The sequence below is a fragment of the Bison bison genome, unplaced genomic scaffold (genome assembly GCF_000754665.1).
Source record: "Bison bison bison isolate TAMUID 2011002044 unplaced genomic scaffold, Bison_UMD1.0 scf7180017864535, whole genome shotgun sequence".
In the NCBI taxonomy this organism is placed as follows: Eukaryota; Metazoa; Chordata; class Mammalia; order Artiodactyla; family Bovidae; genus Bison; species Bison bison.
Window position 1 is genome coordinate 895,015 of NW_011495084.1, and position 23,768 is coordinate 918,782.

Consider the following 23,768-nt stretch of genomic DNA (forward strand, 5'->3'; position numbering starts at 1 on the left):
AAGGTCCGTCTAGTCAAGGCTATGGTTTTTCCAGTGGTCATGTATGGATGTGCGAGTTGGACTGTGAAGAAAGCTGAGCGCTGAAGAATTGATGCTTTTGAACTGTGGTGTTGGAGAAGACTCTTGAGAGTCCCTTGGACTGCAAGGAGATCTAACCAGTCCATCCTAAAGGAGATGAGTCCTGGGTGTTCATTGGAAGGAATGATGCTAAAGCTGAAACTCCAGTACTTTGGCCACCTCATGCAAAGAGTTGACTCATTGGAAAAGACTCTGATGCTGGGAGGGATTGGGGGCAGGAGGAGAAGGGGACGACAGAGGATGAGATGGCTGGATGGCATCACCAACTCGATGCACATGAGTCTGAGTGAACTCCAGGAGTTGGTGATGAACAGGGAGGCCTTGGAGTGCTGCGATTTATGGGGTTGCAAAGAGTTGGACACGACTGAGCGACTGGACTGAACTGAATATATTTCCTATACATTTGATAGTCCCCATCTGATGTTTAGTTCCTTTCTCCTTCCCTGAGCTGTCTATACAGAGCAGACCTCTACGAATAGAACATAGAGAAGACAGAAAATTCATGTTTTTAGTATGTTTTTAATTCCAAAGAGCTAGTCATCAAAAAAGATGGCAGAATATACCAAATTTCATTGCTGCCTTAAACATTACTGTATCATATTGTCATCCTGGATTTCTTCCTTGTAACTACATAGGGTATGTAATTTTACTTACTAGTCGTAGACTGCCCACTATTTTCTGAACAATCCAAAGGTTATTTCTAAATTAAGGACTTTTCCCTCAGTAAAGGCAATTATTCTGTATATTATTTCTTTCCCTAACATTTACTGGCTGAGACATTTATATTTATTTATAATGGGAAGATCCCCTGGAGAAGGGAATGGCTACCCACTCCAGTATTCTTGCCTGGAGAATTCCATGGACAGAGGGGTCATGGGGTTGCAGAGAGTCAGACACAACTGAGCAACTGACACCTTTTTTGTTTGTTTGTTTGTTTTTGTTTGTTTCAATAATATTTATATTTTTGTCAACCAAATTACATCTCTAAAAAGCAATACCAACCCTTGCTTCTCACTCAGCATTTTTCCTTCCAGAGGGAAGATAAGTGGTCAAATGGGAGGTGGCTGAGTCAAGGGAAAATAGTAAAAATGAGTAGTTGTACGAAACCATGGGAATTCATACTACACATATGAAGTTATTGGTAATTAGTATTTTGCAGTTTGAAAAGGCTATGGAGTATTAGAAATACTTGAACAATGAAATAATTTTTCATCATGCCCCACCTGTCTGTCTGTCTATCTTGATATTCCCCGAGGCTTGCGGGATCTCAGTTCCTCCATCAGAGACTGAGTCCAGGCCATGGTAGTGAAATCTTAACCTCTAGGCCACTAGGGAACTCATCTGTTTAAAGTGAGCTTCTCTTCTCTTCTTCCTAATGCCTCCCCCCTCAAATTAATCAACTAAAAATTTTATAAAAACAGAGAATTCTAACCTAAACCTGATCAATAAAACCAGGAAAACTCAAAAATACTGTGGAACTTAATAGTGTACACAGTAACTTTATATAGTATTTAAAAGTGAGTATGTAAAGGTATATAAAAACGGCATAAATGTATTAATTAATTAATCTTTTTAAGCCACAGAATATTCAGGGCTTCCCTGGTGGCTCAGACAGTAACAAATCTGCCTGTAATGCAGAAGATTAGAGTTCAATTCCTGGTTGGGAAGATCCCCTGGAGAGGGAATGGCAACCTCAAATCACCATATATACAATACAGGGGAAAATTTTCAACCATATACATTTTGAAATAATTAATAACATTTAATTAAAACATAAAACAGGGGAATTCTCTGGAAGTCCAGTGGTGAGGACTCTGAGTTTTCACTGCTGAGGGCCCAGGGTTCAATCCCTGATCAGGGAACTAAGATCCCACAAGCTGAGTGGCAAAAAAAAAAAAAAAAAGACAAACAGCAAGGTCAAAATTGCAAACGAGTATTTGACATCAAACAAAACACAAACATTAATATTACTGCAAACATCACTGAAACAAGACAAATTTTCTATAATATAGACTAGGAAAAATGTCAATAGACATTTTTTTCCTTACACTATAGGACCTGCTGTGTCTTAACATCACTAAATATTTAATTCTCAATCTTTAAAATCTTACAGGATTAATTCTAAAAGGCTGAAACTTAATACTTTTCAACATAAAAAAAATAAATCTGAGATTAAGAATCATAATTTATTAGTTCTAAAACAACTGATGATTTTGGGGGGATAGTCATTGGCTTCATCACTGGAAAAAAACTGTTACGGAAAAAAATGTTAAAGTATGGAATGCTAGAAATAGAAAGGATTCTAGAAGTCAAAAATTGTGAATTAAATACCTGATTTTACAGAAGAAGAAATTCTGACCCATAGAGAACTCTTATTTTAGGATTAAGGCAGACAAGGAGTAAAAAAAAATCAAGAATTCTTAAACCTTTTCCCCTTTAACTGCCTTCCAAAAAAGCAAAGCCCTTAAATTTATTTTCACTAGAAGAGAATGAATGCCTATGATCCTCTAATTTCTGTTGACTAAGTGGTCTCACTGAAAACACCCCCAAACCTAAAACTTACTAAATTTAGAGAAAAATCAAGCAAGCATAATTAAAATATGACATGACCTGTACTGGTATTCAAATCACAAAGTGCCTGTAGTGCTGTTGAAGTATCATTAAATTTCACCATAAAAATAGAAATGAAATATACTGACAGAAACTAGAGATGCAATGACAGGAAAGAAAAAAATTTTTAATCTAAAAAAAATTTTCAAAACATTTAACATTTTGTTACTTTCCATATAATCACTACAAATTTACTGTAAAGATGCTACCACTTTTACAGCAAGCCATGCATTTTGCTAGGCATCAGAGACAAAAGATATATAAGACTGTCTGTATATGAATACCATGTACCAGAAATAAAACCAGATTAATCTGGTTGGTAATTTAGTTATGGAAAATATCAGTTATGTAGCTAATTCTGAAAGAATAAAATATTTAAAGAGGTTACATTTAGTTTCCTAAAATATTCTTTCCCAAGAGGTAAAACCAAATTCAAAGCTAGGGACAAAGAGCAATACAGCAGACAGAAAGAACCCTGCACAGATTCTCCTGTAATCTTGGGCCTAGCCTTAGCTCTCACACTAATCATATAAAAGTGGAAAAGTCACTTAATATCGTTGGGACTCAGTTTTCTTCTGTAAAGGATATCATAAAAGATAATAGTAAGTTCCTTTCCACATCTGTGATTCCATACCAATTGGCTGCAACAGGAAGAAGAGAGCAGTGCTCTAAGTATGTTTTAGGACACAAAATAAATTCACAGACTCTCTAATAAATTTAACAACTGTGTTCTATGTTCAAATACCAGAATTTAAACTTCAGAAATAAGTGAATGTGTTAAACATATGTAAAATTATTTGGCTAACACATATGCCTAAGAAGCCATTCTTCAACAAGGAAATTTTAAAATGAAAATTTCAAATATAACAACAACAAAAAGGAACCTGTTAAGCATCAAATTTCTTAACAATGAAGTAGAGGGGGGAGACAAAGAGAAGAATAAAAAACTTGTCTTTTTCATGTTACATCTAATTTTCTATGAGTATGATTTGCTTGATATGTGTTTAGAGTACGTATTTAGATCTTCACTACAAAACTTTTTTGAATTCTAACAACCATTAAAACTAAGATGGCTAAGTAAGATAACCTGCCTGGCTCAGTGCCTTTAAACAAAAGAACTGTCACAGGTGGATTACCAAGCCTAAATGCTAATAATTGCTAATTATATCAATTTACAGAGTTTTGAGTTGACATAGGTTATCTCATTGTATTAACCCACTGAAGAGGTGGACATCAACTTTCCAAGATTAAAAAACAGAACAAAACAGACAATTTACATCATTGGGCAAGATATATCAGCAGTGCTATTATGACCTGTACACACCTGCGTCTCTCCCTGACCTCTGCAGTGGAGGAGACAGTGCCAGCAGTAGTTGTAGTCAGGGTTGTGGTAGAAGCTGCAGCATTAACAACAGTTGGAGCAACAGGAATGGTCACTGCCGTAGGAACACTGTCCTTTTCCTTTTCAGTACTATCCTCAGCCCACAAACGATTTGAGGTACTATAGCATCATAAGCAGCAACACAAAAAGAGAAAAGGAAAACAGCTAAACAATGAAAGCACTTTCTAGCAGCTGAAAACATGTGACTACAGGGATGGATTTTTTTTTTAAACACAACGTGAGACATCTTTCAACCATGAACCAAAAAGTTCACCCAGAGCCGTCAAAGAAAAATTTACATTTTAAGAAGCTTAATTCAAGGAAAAGTTCTTAAGTCAGGAACTTAATTTTTTTCCCCAGACATATAATTGCCTCTTTTGGAACCAATTTTCGTTTGTAAATAATTTTAATCAGGTCAATGAAAAAATCCAGAGCCCCACAATCTTCTACACAAAAATGCATGCACATACATAAGCACACAGGAGGCCTGAACACAAAATGTATCTGCGACTCACCTGCTTTGTGTGCCTGCTGAGGAAGAACCCGTTGTAATCTTTGTAGTAGTGCTTGTGCTGGAAAGCAGGCTTTTCTGAAGCCCAGCTGCAGAGGTAACTGTTGGTGTTGATGTGGTGCTTGGAACACTAGAACTAATCAAATCATCTTGTCTTCTACCAAAGGAGCAACTAAAGGAAAGAGTCATATCTATATAGGATGTGTCTGTAGGTGTATTCTATAGTCAATGTCTATACATTATACAGATTCACAAGGCTAGGAAAAAAATCTTAAAAACTGTGTTCCTAAATACACCACCAGCTCCAGCACCAAGAGTTGCACCTACAACTTGCTAGAGTCTAGATGATTTCACTAATTTGGTAGTGTATCATTTTACTAAACCCCCACCCACCAACAAGATTTAAAGATGATCTGACAGCTTACATTTCTGGAACTGCTCTATGTCATATGGACATGCCTGGAAAAACACTTTGGTTTTACTCAGGGGAAGTTAAGACTAACATTTTGGAAAAAAAATGTTTCGGCAATGGGTCACAGCCTTAGGAGTGACCCATGCCTGTATTATATCTGTTGATCTTTTAGTCTTTTTGATTGCTTTTAGCAGAAAAAATAATGCATAGATCTTCTACTCCCTCTCCAATGTATTACCAACATTCCAATTCATGGCATTTCTACTACTCTGAGTTCTAAGACAAGTAAAAACTTTTCAAGTCACCAAATGAGATAAATCAAGTTACTGACTATTTCAAATGCTCCAATTACATAATTGACTTTTATGTAATTATATACAGAGTTCCTTTTCAATATAATCTAAAAGATACTTCAAAATATTTAATTTAAAAATACATAATATGAAGGCATAAGTAGGAGCAAATTTTCAACCTGTTGTTAAATATAGACTCTGTGTCTTTAAATGAAGTTTTATTTAAACAACAAAAAATATATAAAGGCACATTTTTAATATTAAATTGAGAGCTCCAAACAAACTGCCTCATATTTTAATAAAAGAATACATCAATGTTACTTAAGAATTATATTATTACCTTTTGTGATAAGTTGATCCTTCATTAATTGAGCTATTCTTTTTAAGATCATCTTCCCATTTTCTTCTTGTGTATGAACTACTTGTTCGCAAACTTGAAGAATCTCTGTGGAAAAAAAAATCCTTCAGATTCTGGCAGATAATTTTAAAATAGAGTTAAAGAAGCTGCACATTAATAAACACAGTAGAAGTACAAACTAGTAAAATCCCTCAGAAAAACACTTTGGAATATTTATTAACAAATGAAAGTAATTCACTAAGATTCCAGTTCTAAGATTCTATACCTACGGAATAATTCTACCTATGAGGGGAAATAGAAATGTCTATAGACATTTTACTTATGATGACAAAATATTGTATAATTTCAGTGTCCATAGTTTGGGCAGGGGGAATGGTGACTTTAATATCAGCAGATCTACTCTACAAATACTATGTACTGATGAAAAACAATGTTTGCTGAATTACACGCTAACATCAGTTCAGTTCAGTCGCTTAGTCGTATCCAATTCTTGGTGACCCCAAGGATTGCAGCACGCCAGGTTTCCCTATCCATCACCAACTCCTTTGCTCAAACTCATGTCCATGAATCGGTACTGTCATCCAATCAATCTCATTCTTTGTATCCCCTTCTCCTCCTGCCTTCTATCTTTCCCAGCATCAGGGTCTATTCTAAGGAGTCAGTTCTTTGCATCAGGTGGCCAAAGTATTGGAGCTTCCGCTTTGGCATCAGTCCTTCCAATGAATACTCAGGACTGATTTCCTTTAGAATTACTGACTGGACTGATCTTTGTGCAGTCCAAAGGACTCTCAAGCATCTTCTCCAGCACCACAGTTTGAAAGCATCAATTTTCAGCATGCAGCCTTTTTTATTGTCCAACTCTCACAACCATACATGACTACTGGAAAAACCATAGCTTTGACTGTATGGACCTTTGTTGGCAGAGTGATGGCTCTGCTTTTTAATATGCTGCCTAGGTTGGTCATAGCTTTTCTTCCAAGAAGCATCTTTTAATTTCATGGCTGCAGTCACCATCTGCAGTGATTTTGGAGCCCCAAAATTAAAGTCTGTCACTGTTTCCACTGTTTCCCCATCTATTTGCCATGAAATGATGGGACCAGATGCCATGATCTTAGTTTTTGAATGTTGAGCTTTAAGCCAACTTTTTCACTCTCCTCTCCTCTTTCACTTTCAACAAGAGGCTGTTTAGTTCCTCTTTGCTTTCCACCATAAAGGTGGTGTCATCAGCATATCTGAGGTTATTGATATTTCTTCCGGCAATCTTGATTCCAGCTTGTGCTTCATCCAGCCTAGCGTTTCAAATGATGTACTCTACATATAAGTTAAATAAATAAGCAGGGTGACAATACAGAGCCTTGACGTACTCTTTTCCCAATTTGGAACCAGTCTGTTGTTTCATGTCTGGTTCTAACTGTTGCTTCTTGACCTGGATACAGATTTCTCAGGAGGCAGGTCAGGTGGTTCTGGTATTTCCATCTCTTTAAGAATTTTCCAGTTTGTTGTGATCCACACAAAGGCTTTGGCATAGTCAATAAAGCAGAAGTAGTTGTTTTTCTGGAACTCTCTTGCTTTTTCGATGATCCAATGGATGCTGGCAGTTTGATCTCTGGTTCCTCTGCCTTTTCTAAATCCAGCTTGAACATCTGGAATTTCTCAGTTTACTATTGTTGATGCCTGGTTTGGAGAATTCTGAGCATTTATTTGCTAGCATGTGTGATGAGTGCAATTGTGTGGTAGTTTGAGCGTTCTTTGGCATTGCCTTTCTTTGGAATTGGAATGAAAACTGATCTTTACAGTCCTGTAGCCACTGCTGAGTTTTCCAAATTTTCTGAATGAGTGCAGCACTTTAACAGCATCATCTTTTAGGACTTGAAATAGCTCAGCTGGAATTTCATCACCTCTACTAGCTCTGTTTGTAGTGATGCTTCCTAAGGCAGACCTGACTTCAGACTCCAGGAGTGAACATCGACATTTTAGTAATCAGTGAACCAAAATGGACTAGAATGGGCGAATTTAATTCAGATGACCATTTTATCTACTAGTGTGGGCAAGAATCCCTTAGAAAATATGGAGTAGCCCTCATAGTCAAGATGCTAACATACAAGACTGCTTATGAGATCTCAGGTGAAAGAAAAAGACACAAACTGAGTACTATAACATGACTACAATCATTATTAAAAAGTTCTCATACTCTGTATGTGCTGAAAAGTGAAGAAACAAACTAAAATGTTGTCAGTGATTAAGTAATGGCTTTTTCTCCCTGCTTTCTCCTTTTGCATGATGTTCCAAATATTTAGAAGCATATGCTAGTCAGTGACCTCATCTGCCACCACTGTCCTTTCCCTCTGATACAACCATAATGCCTGTATTTATACCGTTATTTCATGAACATACCAAATTCTGTACCTCCTCAGATCCACGTACCGAGTGTTACTACTATTAGGAACACCCTCCATTTCTTCCTCAAATCTACATACCATGTAATAAGAACCCAACCCTCATATTTTAACTCTCATGCTAGATAGTAAAGATTTCATAGTAAAAAAACAAATAAATAAATAAAGCAAATGACAATGAACCCACCTGTTTTCTTTCTCTTCAATGTCAGATGTACTGGCAAGCCGCCTTGGTATTGTAGGCGTAACATATGCAAGCTTAGTTCCTTTACTATCTTTCTCCTACACAAAGGCGAGAAAAAAAGAGTGAAAATAAATCAGTGCGATGATTACAGGTGCTGCTAAAAATATGGAAAAAGTATGCAACAACGTATAATTACACAGTCATCACAGTTTATTTGATAGTATTTCCATCATTCCTAGCTAAACTCTAAAACTGATGTCTATCAATACTCAAGGACTATAAGCACTAAATGACAGCCTGTTCAAATTAATTTTCTTTTCTTTCTCCCTTAATCGAGAATTAGATCATTTTAACATAAGAAAAATTCCTCCCCATTTTAATGACTGTTTCTTAAACTTCTGTAACATATTATTTACTGTAACATAGTATTATAAGACAAAACATCCTTATTTTTTTCAGAGAGAAGAGTTCTCAAATATGATTCACTGTAAGTCTCAATTATTTACATTATATAAGCTATTTACTACTTTTATATTCTACGCTTTAAAATATAATTATATAAAACAAAAAATTATTTCAATTATATTTATCCAAATCTAAGAGTGTAGATGCCATGTAATGGAATCTGTTATATTCTCATTATATGGTATCCACCAAGTACTTGGAGACAAGAGGACAATAAATTTATAAAAAATAAAAATCTTAACAATACTTTATGAATAATTCATTTCTGAATTTCAATACATATAAATAAACATTCTTATATAGTACAAGAAAACTATATGGAAAAATATCTGAGTACTAAAAATGCAATGGAAAATAATCCAATTACATAAAATAGCATTCAATGAACTGTGGTACACTGTATTTAATGCAATTTAATAATGCCTTTCAAAATACAGCTATTAAAATTGCTCACTAGGACAAAGCTGGGATGTATCAGATGAAAAAAGTAGGTAAAGAAATTGTAGATATTGGATAAATGCAACCTATGAGTATAATCACAGTCTAGAACAAATGCATTCCTAAATTTTGAAAATCTTTCTTAATAAATAAAATTAGCTTATCACTTGATAGATTTTACAGAGTAAAGGATTCCTGTAATTGAGTACAGTCTCATAATTTATGTTTTGGGTAAATACATCTTATCTCCCCAATAATTATATTCCACATAGATATTGGCTGAAGGTAGGTACATTTGTATTTTCATGTCATTCATTAAGTCAATGAATTTAAGTTGATATACAGATATAATAATGATACACAGTAGAGAACCAATTGTTATAGTTCTTATAGAAACCAAATTGTGAAACAGATTACCTTTTCTTTATTATCCAAAGAGGAGGAAAGTCTGGGACTGGAAGCTGAGCGCATGACACCTGCAGTGTCTTTTTCCTTCTGAGCTTCTTTAGATGCTGTGATTTCTGCAAGTGCACCGTAACTGCCCGTCTTTCTAAGTCCTAACCTCCAAGATGCAGGGGACTCATCTTTTCTCTCTTCTTCTTTGGGAGAAATTTTTGTAGCTGAAGCTGGAAACTGTTTTTATTTTATTTTTCAGGAAAAGGAAAAAAATTATCAAGACCGATCAGTCCTTAAACTGGAAAGAAGTTTACAGATTAAACACTTAAAAATTACAGTTAATAGTTTCAGAAGAAACACTTACTAAGCAGGTTAATGTCTTAGTCAAAATGTAAAGATCTAAAACTGAAAAAAGAAATATTACCTGTCGAGATGTTAGGTTTAAGAACACACACTCCACACTTTGTATCACACAGAAAAATTATGATGCAAATACAGAGAAGAGAAATGAGCACACCATAATGACTTAAAACCATGCATCGTTGAAACCAATATTCACATTAAACTTGTTATGTTGTAACCTAATATAAATCCTTGCACATGGAAAAGCCTCACCATAGATTTTTCGCCCTTACTGGGCACAAGAACAATGCCAGTTTTGCGCAAGCCCTGCCTCCACGATGCGGGATCTACTGATTCCACCACAGGCATGATAGGAGCAATGAAATCATACTAAAGCCAATTAAAATAAGACAGGTAAAGAGACACAGATTGAAAGTTTGAAAATATAAAAGGAAGTTATGAGCAAAACAGACTTTTCTCCTTTTTTAAAAGAATTTTACAATAAAGTAAAACCCCGATACTGGGTAACTCTCCGATCTTTAATAAGAGTCACTGGGAATAAGTTCCAGTTTTAGTATAAGAGCATCCGAAAAAATCTAACTGAGAAACTTCTAATGCAGTTAAAGGCACAGAGAGCTGGTAATATTCTAGTATGGAGTGAACTACTGCACTTGAATTTTGTTTTTATTCACTTTGTACTAGGGTTAAAAAATTTTAAATCCATCATCAACAACAAAAGTAATCATCAATATATATCTAATCATAATATTTAATTCATTAATATTTTAAATATTATAGCCTTAAATTTATCATTGGATTTTTCTACCAAACATTAAACATGTCAACTAAAAACTATTTTTGTACAAATATTTATTTCACTTCAGTTTTCCAACAGCCCTAAAAATGAAACACCCATAATCTTTAAACTAGTTCACTTCATCAACTGCACTTACAGAGTTTAAATATTCAACCACAGTTAAATATAGACAGTTAACACAGCAACTAACTAGTTACTACAAGCACAGGATATGGATAATTAAACAATTAAACAACCCCAAACAACCTTTCTTTCATATTTATAGCCCAGGTTTACCGTAACAGAAGTTTAAAAGAACTTGTTAAAAGCACCATAATGTTGGATACTTTCTAGACAAAAAATCTCTAGTATTTCCAGTAATTAATTCCTATCAATAAGGTTGAAAAGAGACTCAAGACATACAGCATTTCTCAGTTTCCAAAATGTGCACTGAGGCATTCAAGATGCAAGAACAAAATCACAGGAGTGCTGTGGAATGTTTTAAAATTTTAAGTGAAGTACAGTGACATCTGTTGGACACAGCACAAACTGCCATTACTAACTTTTTTGTAGTAACTACTTAATAAATGAAATAAAGAGGTATTCCTTTGGGCCAAATGGCACTGTGAAAAAAAATCAGTAAAACACTAAAGTCTCCCTTGGCTGAGAAAGTCCAGGAAGCTCTGTAATATTTTACTCAGTATGATAGGCACTGCGATGATTCCTTACTGATTTCAGAGTTTAAAGTCACACTACTCGAGAACACAGGCTGGCAAACTTTTTTTCTATGAAAGGTCAGGTTGTAAATTTTAGGCTTTAACTACTCATCTATGCTGTTACAGTACAAACCCAGCCATAGGTAACATACAAGTGAATGAACATGGGTGTGTTACAATAAAACTTTATTTAGGGGCAGTGAAGTTAGAATTTGTGTCACAAAATACTCCTTTTCTTTTAATCTTCCCCTGCCTCTGCCAACCATTTAAAAATATTAAAAGCATTCTAATTCGCAGACTGTACAAAAAACAGGTAGGGGGCCACGTTTGGCCCACAGACTATGGTTTGCTAATCCTCTCTGCCCCTAGAACCTTCCTCAAACTAGAAACAAATCTTACTCTTCCATGATAAAATAGTAAATAATATTTGCTGAATGTTACAACAGAAGCGAACATTTAACAAATGTTCACTTGTGTCAGGCCTAAAAGAAGTGCTTCATATGGGTTATCTCATTTAGTCCTGAAACCATCCAATGAAATAGAACTTTACTATCATTTTAGAGTTGAGAAAAATGAGGCAGTATTATCAAGTTAGAAATTTTGTTGCACTGTTAAAACTGATATACCTCCTCTCTATCTAACATAAATTGTAATTTAAGAACTGGTTATCTGTTTAAAGGCATCTTTCTATTTCTGGTATATAAATGAACCTCTTTGAGTTAACTCAAGTATACCTATTCCCTGAGATTTTTCTTTTTGTTTTTATAACCAGGACACTACTTTGACTTTCCTACTCTTCTGACTACCCCCATTCTTGGTCTTTTTGTTGCTGTCATTGTAACAAATTTCCTTGTCATAACCCTGTAACATAAGCACTCCAGTAGTCTGTTCTCATATATCCTATCTTCTCTTTATATTTCCTTCTGAGTGCTGGGAGTAGGGTCTTCTTTATATCCTCATGCATTGTATTCAGCTTCTTCTCAAATGTGTTATTCTGCAACTCAATCTCACTCCTAACGTCCCAGTTCCGAACTTCTATTTACCTGTAGAATGGACTATAGATAAGGAAAACTGGAACTGGAAACGGAAACAATGTGTAAAGTGCAACACCTTTATTTCCAAACCAGCTCTTCCTTGGTTCCCTATTTCTGTTACGGGCATCAGTAATCTATTCAATCCCTAAAAAAAATTTTTTTGGCCACATTGTGCAGGCATGTGGGATGTGGGATTTTAGTTCCCTGATCAGGGATCAAATCCATGGTCCCTGCAGTGGAAGCAGGGAGTCTTAACCACTGGACTGTGGAGGAAGCCCCAATCCCCTGCATTTGCAACTTGAAAGTCATGTTAGACCTCTTCTTTGTCATCTTCCTGCAATTATAAATTAAGTGACAAGTCTCTAAACCTCCTCCTCTCCTTTATATAAGACCACTGCCACTCTTCTGATTTATATTATCATGTTGGGAAACTTCAATGACTTCCTAATAAACCTTCTCTCACTCAGTCTCTCGCCTTCAAATACACCTGTACATTGGTATCAGAATAATATTCTATAAAGAATAATTCTCTCACGGCCTTGTTCAAATATCTATGATTCCCTATATCTATCAGATCACAAAAACGTTACCATAGGAATGAAAACATTTCACAGTTTGGCTCTACTTTTCCTGTTTCACTTCATATATGTATCCTGTAAATTAATCAAATTTGACAACTCATTTTTCCTGAAAAAATACTCTATATTATCCCTACTTTGATCACATCGTTTCTCTTCTGTTTCAACAAACTATACAAACTCTCTTCTCTGTTAGGCTGAAATACTACCTACACATTCTTTAAGATCTATCACAAATGTTCTAACTCCACTACCTCAAATCAAAAATGATTTCTTCCATTTTAAAACCACTGTTTTACAATTATACACTTTTATTGGTATACTTCATATACCCACAGCACCTAGTCTTTTATTTAATTTTATTATATTAATAATTAGGTTCAATTAGCAAGAACATGTAATCAAGACAACTCTAAATTTTTACCATCTAGTAAAGACAATCTACATGTATTGGAATGTATGTGTAGACAGCAGAATAGATAATCTTTTTTAGAGATTCCAACAATATTTACTTTGACTACAGAGTTATATATATAAACATTGTTAGTTAAACTTACTGTTAGTTAAAATGTTAACTAACAATAAACTTACTGTTAAGATAAAATTTTAATATAAAACATTATTTAACTTATTAAGTTAAATAATGAAATAAACTTACTATTTAGTTAAATCATAAGATCAAACTAATGGTTTTACAGTTAATATATCCACAAATTATAGGCTTGATCTCATTGCTACAGAAATAGTTCTGCAATTTTAGCTGACAAGTCAACAACTGAAGAGAAGAACTTTTAAAGTGAATACATCTATGTTTCCCTATAGTTGTCAGGAGTTATTACAGAATATAAGTGATATTCAATACTGCTGTAGAGCTTTCAGGGTTGTGATCTATTCCTTGTCATGCATGTTCATGTGTATGTGTGTCTATTTATATAAGGCTTATGCACTGGTGGAAGAAGCTAGAGAACTTAAGACAACTGTGTCTAAAAAAACAGAAGTTGAGGAGTGAGTGGCAACCTAAAAATAGAATTCTTAATTACAAAATCTTTTATGATACATTTATAGATTAAGAATTCATCTAAGGAAATTTGTTAGGTCTCTAAGTTAAAGGGAAAATCTTAAAACGTTAAAAAAAAAACTAAAATGCTAAATTAAAGTAAATACATTATCACTGAATATAACAGGCTTTAAAAGTCATACATAATACTGATTAAATTTTAAAATACTTCATTCTTTTGTACAAGACTTTATTACTTTGAATAAAATTTGGCCATAAAACATAACGAACAAATACTGAAACAAAATAATCTTTAAAGTAATCTTCAACTTGAGAATAAAATGCAGTTTCTAAATACACAAATTAGAGAAACAATTGTCATTAGGTCAACTTAATTAAGAATTAGAATCAATTCTGATTAATAATTGGTAATAAAATAAGAACTTTTATAGAAAGGGATAATTGGCCCACTAATCTAACAGAGCTATTAAGTATTTGCTTTCAGTGAGGGCAGTTGGCATAAACTGAGAAGTAACCTGCCATAAATCTAGGGTTATGTTTGAGAAAAATATAATTGATAAGAAGCCTACTGTAATTATTTGACTACAGTAGGAAAGAGATTGCTTAGCTAAATACTCAAAAGACTAACAGCTGGCTTCTTGGCGGGAATGGAGCTTATGGGAACTTTTTGATAAATCTGTAGTTCTAACAGATAATAAATCAAAAGAGTTAAAGTTCAGTATTCACTTAAGAAGTAAAATGGGGTTCTATAATTAAATAAACCTTTAGTTAAAGCAGCTCATGGTAACTCCAGTTATGATAACTATCTTGAAAACTTTGCAGATAGACTGCTTCTGGAGAATTTAATTTTAAAGCATATATAAATTATGGCCATTTGAAGATAGTTTCTAATTGCATTTAAGAAGCCCTCAGTTCTAGAATATAGAAGGTGAGATGATTTAGTCAGAGTCTCCTGATATTCAAACTGTACAAGTTAAATTCATGTTATTTCTACCATTAAAAATTCACTCTACTTCTTTCCTTTGGAAGAGTTTCAAGGGAGGATTATTAATAACAGTATGGGTCTTTCTCTAGCTTATGATTTTAAAAGGCTCAAATTGTGGCCACTTGGTATCAAATCCAAAGAATAGCAAAACTGACAATATGATAGAACTGCTGTGGGGATTTAAAATTAGTCCTCAAACCAATGCAAACCAAATAATGTCAGAAAAGCAACAAAATAAGAAGTCCAAAGGCAGAGACATGATAAATGAATACAATGTGTAATTTGTGAGTGGACCTTTAATTTGAAAAATCAAAACATTTTGAAAAATTAAAAAAAAAATCTGAAAAGTCAAAAAATCTAGATTTGAAAAATCTAGAAAGGTGTTACTAGGAGGACAACTGGGAAAATTCTGAGTATGGTTTGTATATTAGCATAAATAATGTTTTATATCAATGTCAAATTTTCTAAGTATATTAATTTCACTGTGGTAATGAAGGATAATGCATTTGTACTTAAATACATACTCAAGTATTCAGGAATACTGTGTTACAGTGCAAGCAGTCAATTCTTAAAACAGTTCTGAGAAAAGAAAAAAAAAGGGTGAGTGCCTATGTGTGTGTGCATGCACAAACGTGTATGTGAGTGTGTGTTACACAGAGAGGGAAATGAGTTTGCTTATAAAAGACAGGTAAGGGCTGGTAGGGAGAAGCCTTTAAAACGAGACCAGTAGGTTAAAGAAAGAAAAAAAAAAAAACCCACAGAAAAACCCTTAATCTTTAATATGGGTTTAAAAAAGTATGGGTTCTGAAATATCAGGGAAAAGAAGTCTTGAATATCAACACACGAAGTTGGAAAGCACTGTTTGGTGGAGAAAGTAAAGTAGGAAGGATAATAAATAGAGAACAAAATAAGGAAGAGGAAGAAATGAAACTAACATTTTGGGAGCACTTAGTCACTAGCCAAGCTCTTTCAGTTACTGCTTAACAATGATAACTTATTTTCTCTCTTTACTATCATTTTTGTTTTGTCCTTTTTAGGGAGAACACATAAGGAAGATAGTAACTCGCCTAGAGTCACAACAACTAACAAGAGGTGGGGTCAGCAGCTGACCTTTGGTTTGTTCAGACATACCTGGTGCTTTGTAAATGAACTAGAAAATCAAGATTCCAGTTCTCTTAGTGACCTGTGGCAGTTTTTTTCGGGCTTAACTTATACACACCTCAAATTACCAAAAAGTACCTTTACTCAATAGAAATAAAAGATACAAAACTCTTGTTTCTCAAAAGTCAAAGGAAATAAAAAACTACCATGTTCAGTAGTTTTTTATATGAAAAATTTTATTTTTCTCCTCTTTATTTTTTCAATGATTAACTAATATCAACTGCAAAAAGTATCTGAAAAAAGAATGTAACAGGTTCAGCAGAAATCTCAGTAAAGAAAAAGTATTTTTATTCTAAAACCTTAAACTTAGAACTGTCTTCATGCTTTAACTTAAATGGTACTTACACAGAATACATTTATTTTTTAACAAACACAATTTTGTTTTACCTTTTTAATAGGTGATGTAGGTGTTGGCTGACCAGATGACACAGTAGGTGTTGTAACAGCTACAGGAGCTGCTTGTGTACTAGAAGTATTGGCATTAGTTACAGAAGCCATGGGTTTTGTCTTATCTTTAGGAGGGAAAAAAAGAAAAAGAACATTAAGAGTCATGATTCTAGATGAGTTCAGTTTCAGAAATATTTAAAATAGTATTTAATACTGTATTTCTGTTTTCCCACTATCATCTCTTTTAACAAGAGAATTTTTCAAGGAGTTTCTAGAAATGTTTCAATATGTACAAGACTTAAATAAGAACATGACACATAACCAGACTTTTAAGAATAAAAAGCACAAACAAAATCTGACTTTTGTACTTCTAACACTATGGAAGTTTTTAAAAAAAACTTTAAATTAATTTTTAAAACCTGAACACTTGAATACAACATAACTTCAAAAAATTCCATATTGCTTATCTAAAACTTATAGCTCTTTTTTGTTCTAGGACATCCGAAACTGCTCTTTGTCAGTAATTACATTCCTGTCAAACAGTTACATTTAAATGTCACAAAGAGCATTCCTTCTCACCCCTAAAAGGTATAAAGTTAAATGGGTACAACATAAGCTGAATTAGGTTAAATCTCTTCCAATGATGTATCAAGACAATTTCCAACTAATAATTGATCACTTAGAAAAAGATTTTTGAAATACTAGAAAAAAATCAATATGATGCTAGCAAAAATTCAAAGACTATTTGAACACAGAAATCAAACTAGCTTTTGGCACAAGTCACATATAAATTTAAACCTTTAAATTAACTATAATTTATAAATGAGCTAGAAAAGTTAACTTTTCAAATAGTCAAAAGTCATTTAACTGAGCTTTAAAGTATTCCTTTAGTTTCAAAATGGGATAGAACAGGTATCTTTCTATACTTCTGGGAAGAAATATACTGCTTTTAAAGCTCTATGAGACATTCATTTTTATTATACTACCTCTCTTCCCTATGTTAATAGGGCTGAAAGCATAATCTCAAACTATATCAAAGGACAAGGCCAAACTGACACATTTAAAAATCACTATTACCATAGCTTTTCAAATAAACTGAATGAGCTAAACTCAGTCTAATAAGCTTTTTTTCTCATTGTTAAATCTCTTTTCATTCAACAGAAGCTAAGCCTACTCAGCATAATTAAGTACAAATCATGTACACTCTTAATTAAACCATCCTCCTGGGAAACAATCCATCTAACTGAAGAGATTAATTCAATGAATATTTATTAAGTGCCTAATACCTCAAGCATTGTCCTAAGCACTGGGGATATATCAGTCAACGAAAAGACAAAATAACTGCATAAAGCTTATAGTCTGGAAGGAGAAATAAAGTTCAGCATATTTTTTTGCATTTTCTCGTTTTTTCCTATTTTCTCTAGATTTAAAAATTTGTTTTATATTATTGAAATAAATACATACATCAAAGAATGTATATGCACATATGCAAACATTTATGGTTGGTTTATGAGTAATGATGAAACCAACCCCAGGTATCCATCATTCAACTTAAGTAAACATTATCAATGTTATTGAAGCCCTTTACATTCATTTGACTTCAACGAAGAATAAAAACTCCATGTTCTAAAGGAAAAAACAAAAAACTAAAAGCAAAACTATACTTCCCTTTCCTCATTCCCTCAACTACCTCTCAAAAATTTACAAATCATTTGGAAGGAAATTAAACTTTTGGTTGAGTCCCTATTTTCAATCTGATTTATATGAAACTGATTTAAAACTGGTTTTGTAAATATTTAACAAAAGAAAATCCAGCAAAATAGTTATTTAATATAAAATAGTTTCCCAAGGAAACAACCCTGCAAAAAGAAAAAAGAAACAGTTTAGAAATCATCAGGTCAAGCTGCAGCTCTATAGGGAAATGACTGCTTTCTCAAGCTTGCCAAATAAAGTATGATAAAGCCTTGTTGATATTAAAAGAGTGAGAGAGAAGGAACCACACAGCATTTACATGGGTTAATTCTTGAGATCGAGTCAAATTTTCCTGGCACAACTAGCTACTAGCAACAGGAAGAACAAAATTATCAAGTACAATGCTTTAGAGAAACATTTAAAGTTAGCTTTCTGAGAAACTCAGCAGAGTGACTGGTATGCTTAAACTTCAAATTGGGAACTAACATAACACAATTTGATAGTGATTAGTTCTATTCATATTTACAGAATAGAAGACTTTAAAGAACTATCCAGATAACCTAGTCTAATTCTTTCCATTCTATAAACAACAAAATTTCAACCCAAAGGTCAAGAGGTTTGCTAAATAGCAGTGCCCAGCACTGAGAGTTTGTATGCTGTTGCTGTTTAGTCGCGTCCAACTCAGCGACCCTATGGCCTGCAGCCCACCAGACTACTCTGTCCGAGGGATTTTTCTGGCAATATTGGAGTGGGTTGCCATTTTCTTCTTCTGGGGATCTTCCTGACCCAGGGATCGAACCCGTGGTTTCCTGTTTGGCAGGAAGATTTTTTTTTTTTTTAACTCTATTTAGAAAGGCTAAAATGACTGTATGCTAATTTGAACAGGTATACTATACAAGAAAATTTCATTTCATTTTTTATATCCTCCAAGTTGGATTCCATTGTATATGCTTTGTTCTTTCTTCAGACCTCTTTAACTTCAGACTGGAGGTGAGCAGAAATATGGCTTACTCCTTTCCCCTTAAATCATTCTCAGGCTCTAGACAAGGAGCTGGACCTCTGAGAAATCTTAACTGGCAGTGGTAGCTTTTAACTCTGGAGGCTTTTCAGGAGTATATAAGACAAGGAACAAGCTGCTCCTCTCTCAGCTCTTTCCAGGAATCTGACCCTAAGCAGACTGAAAGGCACTGTAAGACAAGATTAATCTACTGCCATTGGAACAACCTGCATTCACCCTGGGAGGCAGGTGAATCCCTGGGGACTGGTGATGAGATGCTGCAGCATCACCATAATCCACACTGGGATACGTCCTGTCCTGTCCTGTCCTCCAACTTGGAAGCTCCTTTGAATCAAACCACATTTTCACGAGAGTTCTTTGTGATTCCTGAGCATTTGAAGTGCGTCCGAACCTGAAAGCTATGGAAAAATGAGCTGGCAAGCGGATTCTTTACCACTGAGCCACCAGGGAAGCCCAGTGAGTTGTATAGAAAGGATCAATTAAGAAAAATTAGGTAACAAATCTCTGAGCTATCTGGACTTCCAGTTCTTGAATTCTTCTTATGAGCTAGGAGATCTGGGTGCTAGTCTTGGTGCGGATGTGCCTGTAGTTTGATTTGTAATGACATATTTTACTAGAGGACAGAAGAGCCTAATATACTACACTCTATGAGGTCAAAAAGAGTCGGACATGACTTAGACTGAACAACAAGAAAATTTTACTAGAGACTAGGGGCCAAAGCATATCTCACAGAGAGGAGATTAACTACAGAAAACTAACTTTCAGTTCAGTTCAGTTGCTCAGTCGTGTCCACTCTGCAACCCCATGAATTGCGGCACGCCAGGCCTCCCTGTCCATCACCAACTCCCGGAGTTCACTCAAGCTCATGTCCATTGAGTTGATGATGCCATCCAGCCATCTCATCCTCTTTTGTCCCCTTCTCCTCCTGCCCCCAATCCCTCCCAGCATCAGAGTCTGTTCCAATGAGTCAACTCTTTGCATGAGGTGGCCAAAGTACTGGAGTTTCAGCTTTAGCATCACCCCTTCCAAAGAAATGCCTGGGCTGATCTCCTTTAGAATGGACTGGTTGGATCTCCTTGCAGTCCAAGGGACTCTAAAGAGTCTTCTCCAACACCACAGTTCAAAAGCATCAATTCTTCGGCACTCAGCTTTCTTGACAATCCAACTCTCACATCCATACAAGACCACTGGAAAAACCATTGCCTTGACTAGATGGACCTTTGTTAGCAAAGTAATATGCTTTTTGAATATGCTTTTGAATATGCTATCTAGGTTGGTCATAACTTTCCTTCCAAGGAGTAAGTGTCTTTTAATTTCATGGCTGCAGTCACCATCTGCAGTGATTTGGGAGCCCAAAAAAATAAACTCTGACACTGTTTCCACTGTTTCCCCATCTATTTCCCATGAAGTGATGGGACCAGATGCCATGATCTTTGTTTTCTGAATGCTGAGCTTTAAGCCAACTTTTTCACTCTCCTCTCACTTTCATCAAGAGGCTCTTTAGTTCTTCTTCCCTTTCTGCCATAGGGGTTTGTGATCTGCATATCTGAGGTTATTGATATTTCTCCCAGCAATCTTGATTCCAGCTTGTGTTTCTTCCAGCCCAGCGTTTCTCATGATGTACTCTGCATATAAGTTAAATAAGCAGGGTGACAATATACAGCCTTGACATACTCCTTTTCCTATTTGGAACCAGTCTGTAGTTCCATATCCAGTTCTGTTGCTTCCTGACCTGCATATAGGTTTCTCAGAGGCAGGTCAAGTGGTCTGGTATTCCCATCTCTTTCAGAATTTTCCACAGTTTATTGTGATCCACACAGTCAAAGGCTTTGGCATAGTCAATAAAGTAGAAATAGATGTTTTTCTGGAACTTTAAATACTTGTATTTGAGTCAATTTAAATTTCAATGGTGTCATTTTATCTTTCAAATGAACTGAACAAATTTAACTGAAGTATTATTAGATAAACATGTACATTAATCATATTTAAATGAGTAAACTTTAATTTTACACAATATACGAAAATTAATGTTTATTACAGAGTAATTATTATACAGTATCCATGTAAAGCAGGTATTATTACCCTGATTTCAGAGAAATCAGATTAAATAACTTACATCCATAATTACATGCATGAATCAGTTCATGTTCTTGAACACTGTACATGCTGATTTTCATATAATTTGCTTTTATAATTAGAAATATTTTAATTAGCATGTTATACAAATAAATTTTAATATTCAATGACTACCTGTTGTTCTACTTCCAATTTTACTTATACTACTGTGTCATCAAGGCAAACGATATGCTGACTTACCTGACCAGCAATGTGATAGCAATAAATAAAAAATTATTAATAAATCCCTAGAGTCTAAAATCTAGCCATTTATAAACCTCAAAAACTCTTTGTGTATTTCCAAAAAATAATTTACTTGTAGTACTAGTAAGTTCAAGAAAATAAGGAAATTCATAACAAAGCACCTGGCAACAAAGCTAGCCTGTACCTATTTAGCAGTATCTTGTTTTTAATGGGAAATAGAATTAACAATATGTTCCTTGACATGTTTATTTAGTAAACTTTAACTTCTCACATTTTCTTAGATAAAATATTTTGCTGAGTGAGTAAAAATAGTCTGATTCAAAACTGCTGTTGTTGAGTCCAGAGGAAACAGGGGGAGTTCAAGGGATTCTAGGGCTCCTTTGTGTTTACCACTTGATCACCAAACTAGTCCTGAGATTATGATGATAGTCTTGCATTAATAAAAATCTTAATGGAAATGAAATACTATTTCTGGTAAATATGTTAAAATGCCAAAATGCCAGGTTACACAACTCAAAGATGGCAATACTGGAATCTCAAACTCTTCAGAAGTTTTGAGTGATTAGGCAGTAAAGAATAAAAGCAATTCAGTAAACAAAATTTATAAAAATGTGAGCCAGAGGAAAAAAATATAGAAACTATACCCTTGATAATAAAAAGGATTTAAATTGTTATAGCAAAACAATCTAGCAGCATCTGTGAAAAATGAAAATATGACTCAATGATCCAGTTTTTCAGTATATCTATTAGAGAACCTCTTGGACATATACACAGGGAGATAATTATAAAATGACTGCTCCAGGACTGTTTACAATAAAACACTGGGAATTAGGTTAATTTTTTATCAAAAAGGAAGTCAATGTATTTAATGAATATTATACAGTAACTGAAGGGATAGATTATATATAAAAAGATACAGATAGATAGAAACAAAACTTTTAAGTAAAAAAAAAAACAAGCTGCATAACGATTTCTAGGGTAGAAAATGAAACACAAAACAACCTTATAATTACTATATATTATTTTTGAATGTAAGATAAGAGTATAACAATGGATTAGGAGATTCAGGAAAAAACTCATGATAGTGATTTGGGAAAGAAATGAAAGAGAAGTAGACTAGGGTGATGATTAAAGAAGACAACAGTTTTAATTTTATTAAAAGAAAATTAAAAACAAATATAGCTAAAAGTCAATAGCTGCTTAGTTTTGGTAGTCTGAGTATGAAAGTTTATTATATTTTTCTATATATTTAAAATTCCTCAAAACAAAATAAATTTCCCCACACGTCTACAGGAAAAATTCTTGGGACTCAGTCCCAACTTTCTATTACTCAGGAAATACTTGGGAGCCAGCTTCCTGTACTTGGGTCTCAGAAAGCAGCAGGAGCATTCTTGAATTGCTGGGAACCCATCTAACCCTATCTGTACCACCCAAAAGGAGTCTTCAAAGCTTCTTCACCTTCTTCAAACTTAAAAATATAAGTCAGTGAAACACAAAGGTGATCAAGAGCATCCAGGTAATTAGAGAACAATACAATCACTACTATACTTAACATTCTAACACTCCTGAAAGGTAATTTACAGGCTTGTTGCTGGCTTTGCAGGGATCTTTAATAGCATGTCAGTCTGAAAAGTTTCAAAATTAAAGTCTGACCTCATCTTACTTTATAGTTCATCAAAATTTCACTAAAAATCCTTTTATCCTTCACATTTTACCTGTTTCAGCTTCTGATTCTGAGTCATCTTCCTCATCTTCTTCACTAGAGCAACTAGATTCATCTTTCTTTCCTTCTTCTTCATCATCAACCTTTTCTTGTTCCAGAGATTCAATACGGGATGCATTTTTCTCAGGCTCAATAATCAATGTCTCTTTACTGTAAAAGGAAAAAAAGCCTTAAAATAATTATAAAAACAAAAGGTCAAAGTACAATATAAATGTATTAATTTTTCTCAGATCCACAAAATCTAATAACCATATCTGTGGCTATCATGCCAACTCATTTAAAAAAATAACAAAATCTCCTTTAATATTTTACTTACTTTTTAAAGGTCTTCTGTGACTGATTATTATCCATATTAGCTGTTGATTCAATTAGTGGAGATTTCTTTTCCCGTTTTTCACTATGGAGCTTTATAAAAGTTACACAAAGAAAAATAAGAATACTATTAAAATAATATAAATCAGCAAAATACAGAATTTA

At 34.2% G+C, this 23,768-nt stretch overlaps 1 protein-coding gene across 4 annotated transcripts in view; it reads right to left on the bottom strand.

Annotated features, from left to right (window-relative positions):
- Positions 1 to 23,768, bottom strand: part of PPP1R12A (protein phosphatase 1, regulatory subunit 12A) — a 168,498-nt gene that overhangs the window by 37,472 nt on the left and 107,258 nt on the right. For 2 of the 4 annotated variants that reach the window (XM_010832011.1, XM_010832010.1), the window contains exons 7-14: positions 23,608 to 23,696; positions 23,284 to 23,441; positions 16,540 to 16,664; positions 9,544 to 9,759; positions 8,227 to 8,321; positions 5,626 to 5,730; positions 4,585 to 4,752; positions 4,013 to 4,189 (exon numbers count right to left, since the gene is read on the bottom strand). In XM_010832011.1, the coding sequence (XP_010830313.1) occupies positions 4,013 to 4,189; positions 4,585 to 4,752; positions 5,626 to 5,730; positions 8,227 to 8,321; positions 9,544 to 9,759; positions 16,540 to 16,664; positions 23,284 to 23,441; positions 23,608 to 23,696 (1,133 nt within the window). The remainder of the gene's footprint in view (positions 1 to 4,012; positions 4,190 to 4,584; positions 4,753 to 5,625; positions 5,731 to 8,226; positions 8,322 to 9,543; positions 9,760 to 16,539; positions 16,665 to 23,283; positions 23,442 to 23,607; positions 23,697 to 23,768) is intronic. The other 2 variants (XM_010832012.1, XM_010832013.1) reach the window with 2 other exon arrangements.